Source organism: Cryptotermes secundus, unplaced genomic scaffold, assembly GCF_002891405.2.
Source record: "Cryptotermes secundus unplaced genomic scaffold, Csec_1.0 scaffold44, whole genome shotgun sequence".
Lineage (NCBI taxonomy): Eukaryota > Metazoa > Arthropoda > Insecta > Blattodea > Kalotermitidae > Cryptotermes > Cryptotermes secundus.
The window spans coordinates 84215-89066 of record NW_019740383.1 but is presented as its reverse complement, the minus strand read 5'-3'; the positions used below and the strand labels follow the sequence as shown (position 1 = coordinate 89066).

The window sequence follows — 4852 nt, the reverse complement described above, 5'->3', positions numbered from 1 at the left end:
ATAAAATGCTGGGAAGTTCTTGAATAGTCTGACAACTGGCGGCTTCTCAAGAAGGGCTCAGGTACATGAAGTCAGTTAATTAGTTATATAAAACTCCAAATTTTGAGGAAATATGCATATGAAGTAGGCGAATGTAAGTTTGTTTATGTCGCCACTGTGACTGTTCACCCTTAATAACTTTCGAATCAAGAGGTGAATCACTATGAATCTTAGTCTAAGAACGGTCTCATTTTAGACCATACCCTACCATTTGTAGTATCAGCTGGTAACGCCAGTTTTGGTGTCGAAGTAAAACTAGCGCCAATTATTGTAAGGCCTTGAAAGTTTGTGATGATAGAACTTCGAACAATGTACAGTTTCTGTTGTCGTCGTTAGTTATCGGCACTCGGCTGCTGCCTCCTTCATGCTTGTTTCTTGCTTGGCTTACCCTTCGTCCCTGAAGATGGAAGTGACATGTTTCCTCGAAATATTAGTGGTCTATCACCCGACTCCACGGCGTTATATCTCAGAAAACAGATTCTTAATATCCACCGCTGTTAGAACCTTATATCCTACGTAATACAGTGTTGTTTAGTAATGACCCAATGAACTGCTATTTCACATGAATTGAAGCAGAATGTTTAAAATTAAAAAAGAAAGGACTTGTTTTACATAAACGTTGTACTTGACTTAAAATACAGATCTGATTATGATCTGCATATTTATATCAGACATATTTCGATATTATGCTTATTGCATGTTGATCTGTGTTACGAATTGTACCTCCCAATTTTTCAATAAGAGATACACAAAATGCATAAAACGAAAAACGTGAAGAAATTGACTTGCGGCTGCAATAATGAACAGAAATGAGTACCAGGAATATTCTTGGGGGTAATGGGCGGCCGGCGCTTAAGGCTGACAACCTTGCCGCCCTCTGTGAGCCGGTTATATAGAAAATATACGAACCTCAACATCTCACAACCATGTGAGCCTCCACGTCCTGTTACAGGGATACCTTTACTTGCTTTCTGTAATGAACACAAAGCCACAGATGTATGCAAGAAATAACACATCAGGAATATTTATACTGTACGGGAGTACCCTCCGTGCTTGTCTGCAGGCGTGTGGCAACTGTGCTTTATTGGTGGAGCATTGTATGATCTTTCGGTTACTGGAAATCATCTGTACATATATTTAAATGTGAGCAGCGGTGTGTTTGCAAAACAAATTCCCTTCCATTTTATTTTGTGTGAGAACTGTTCAAATTAAGGGGTACTGTGTTCCTACTTTATTGAACTCTGTTTAAAATCGTTCTGTTGTTATTTATAGAGCCGTTTGATAGATTTATGAAAATATCAGACTTTTCATAATTTCACTTTTTGTACTTTTTGTCGGATGCGCGAAATTTGTACCTAGAGTTCAGTATGATACCTTGCAACTATGCATGATAAATTTTATGTGCACGCCATAAATAAACTTGCATTTTACATGTGTCTCCATCTTGTTCACCCTTGCTCGTCGTACGAAGACTAGTCACCACCAATACGATCACCAGCAGGAAAAAGAAGTAGAAAAACAGCAACAGCAGGATTGGCTATTCACTGCTCTTAAGTTTCTTCTCTCTTCGTAGACTAGTTTCGATTTATTTAAACTCTTTTCTGCTTCCCATTTATTTAAATAGCAAGGGTATATTTTTAAGGATTTGTTGACTTATTATATACGTACTTTTATGGCGTTCTGTACTAGAAGCATATTACGAAGGGCCCATCTCCCACACTCCTTCCATATTGAGTAACGAACTGAAATGTGTGGTTTATCAGTAATTCAGATAGCAGAAAGTTCGCTGATTATTAGGATGTATGAACAATTACAAAATCATCAGAATGCTGAAAATTCAGTATCACTGTAATGTAAAATTGTTATGAGAATGATATTTAATTTAATTCATCACTGTAGTTATTAATAGTTACCCCCCAGTCTTGCTTGATAAGATCTGCAGCCTTCTCGGCTATCATGAATGTCGGCCCGTTCGTGTGACCCACTGGTATTTCAGGTATAACGGATACATCTACCACTCTGAGACCCTTGATTCCGTACACTCTTAGCCTTGGGTCCACTACGGCGCTAGAGTCCCACTTGGGACCCATTTTACAGGTCCCAGATAAGTGGTATATCGTAAAAGTGAGATGTCTTATTGCACATCTCCAGTAGTCATCGGATCCAAAAACGTGTTTCTTACATGCGGGTATAGGAATGTCGTGTAATTTGGTTCCAAATTTCTGGAATCCTTTCGTCTTGCTAAGTTCAATCGTTTTTTTGACACCTCCTACCATAGTTTCTAGATCTTCATCATATTGAAAATAATTGGGGTTGATTAACGGTTTATGAAATGGATTTCTGTCTCTGAGCATTACCCTTCCTTTGCTTTTGGGCCTCATCAACATCGGTAGAACCATCCATGTATCACGTTTTTCTATTGGTTTGTATACAGCGTTGTAAAGATCGCGTGTAATACCAAAGCCTTTCCGAAGTGTATGCTCGGAGACAATTGAACCACCTTCAAAAAGAAGTTCTATATTGGGGTATCCATGTGGATTGGTAGGATCCTTTAGGTCATAGAAGGCAAGAGCTTCACATCCCCCTGGAACTGATAAAGGGCCTTTATGATAAGAGAAATAATTTAGGGCGTTACTTGGGTCATTCAATATCGAGCTTGTTTTCAGGGACACGCTCTGGTTGACCGTGAAGATTAGACCGCCAAGTGCAATGTGGTCCATAAGATTGTATCCTACAGCTAGGTCCTGAATTGTTTTAATGCCCAAGCTTTCCAAGTGTTGACGCGGTCCTACGCCAGATAGCATGAGGAGTTGCGGTGAATTTATTGCTCCTGAGGATACAATTATTTCCTTCCTGGCACGTATTACATGCCGTTTGTTCCCCCGAGTGAACTGAACGCTTGTTGCCTCTTTTGTCTGAGGATGTATTAATATTTTGGTGGCCGTGCTCATTTTAGTGACATGCAAATTTGTCCTCATTCGTACTGGATGTAAGAACGCTCTAGAAGAACTCCATCGAGTCCCATTTTTCAGTGTATTCTGTAGAAAGCTGAATCCTATCATTGTATCTGTGTTGTAATCAACAATGTTTTGTCCTGTTTCAAGACCTGATTCCACAAAGGCTTCAGCTAACGGTGTGCGATAAGGAGGATGGCTGATGGTTAAATAACCGCCCGTAGAATGAAATTTCTTATTTTCTGCTAATTTGGGTATTGTCATGTCTTCGGACTTCAAGAAATAAGGCAGTACCTCTCTATAAGACCAACCGTTATTTCCAAGTGCAGCCCAGGCGTCATAATCCTTAGGATGTCCACGAGTATATATCATGTAATTGAGGGTACTGCTTCCCCCCATAACTTTACCTCGTGGATGGTTACACTGTGCATTTTGAAGCCCAAGGCATGATGTATTGGAAGGCACTGTTTTGTATTTCCAATTGGCTGAAGTAAACTGTATGAAGCTGGCGAGTAGAGGGATGTCCATTACGAAGTTTTCTCTCCCGCCTGCTTCCACCAGCAATACCTTCCATTCTGGGATCTCAGTGAGACGGTTAGCCAGAGTGCACCCAGCTGTTCCTGCACCAATTATAATGAAGTCATATTCGTCCAGTAGATCGATTCTGCTTTTAGGTTCCTCTTCATGTTGTTTTAGTATATCTGCCAAAATTCTGCCAGTGTTGCTTTGTTCTGTGACGGATTCAAGGAAGAACAGTAGAACCAGGTTTAGCAGAAATGACGATTGAATCATCGTAACCCTTAATCTGGAAATTAAAGTTGTATCATTTAGTCTTTCCTGCAGAATACGAACATAATCACTTGTGTGAATTTATATGTTGGATTTGTACTGTGTGTTCCTTGTTTATTGTATGTGTTTTGTTTTGTGTTTGCCCTTTATGTATTGTCTGTCCTTGTCTGTATCAGTGTAAGATTTACTGCCACCGGGTGAACACCCAATTGCAGCAAAATAATGATGATAATAATAATAATAATTAGATAAGTTTTGAGACATTAAGCTATTACTGAAGTTGTATGTCAGAGTGATGTGCGGTAACATCGAACGTAACAATGTTTTCTTCAATTAGTTTGGGGTACATATTGCTTATACTTAATATATCTGTAGACGAAGCGATGTTCAGCAGATGTTCACCTGAACCACTGATACTAGATTTGTGAGATCGAAAAAGAGTTAATTTCTGCGAATTGTTTCTTAAAACGAACATTTCTACTTTATTTTCGATCTGGTACGAATCACTGTGCGTGACAGTACAGTGTCTATACAGACATTTATAATTTCAAAACGACCATGTGTCCCTTGACGGTACTTGCGAAGGGAAATGACTGTGTCTCACGGATTTAAATGGAGGCAAATACATGACGTGCAGTGTTTGTCGAACAGGTGGACATTGCGGGATATGTGCTAGTGTGCTGATGGTTTGTTGTAAGGCATGTTTGTGTACCTGAACAACTGTGAAATCTTTCGGCTTTATAATGATCAGTATTGTGTCTGTGTGTGAACGTCTGCAACGTTGTGCTTCTGAGAAACACAGGACTTTACGAAAATAATATGCTGCTTCATACTGAATTTTCTTCTTACTGTAATGTCACCGACTTCGAAACTCCCTTAGGTTTAAAGTTTATTAATTTATTATTATTTTAATTGGCCTCTGTGGTGTTAAGTTTGCACGTAAATAAACACGGATTGAATTATTATTATTATTATTATATAATTATTATTATTATGTGTTCCTACTTGTCATGTTCGAGACTTCTCTACTTTTAGCGTTCGTCCCTCAAAAAGACACTGTCCCTCTTCTC

The 4852-nt window shown here is 39.1% G+C and overlaps 1 protein-coding gene across 1 annotated transcript in view; it reads right to left on the bottom strand.

The window, feature by feature from the left end:
• Positions 1-1772: 1772 nt before the first annotated feature.
• LOC111872282 overlaps positions 1773-4852 on the bottom strand; it is a 16849-nt gene continuing 13769 nt past the window's right edge. The window contains exon 2 of the mRNA XM_023865996.2: positions 1773-3830. Within this exon, the coding sequence (XP_023721764.1) occupies positions 1917-3830 (1914 nt within the window). The 3' untranslated portion in view covers positions 1773-1916. The remainder of the gene's footprint in view (positions 3831-4852) is intronic.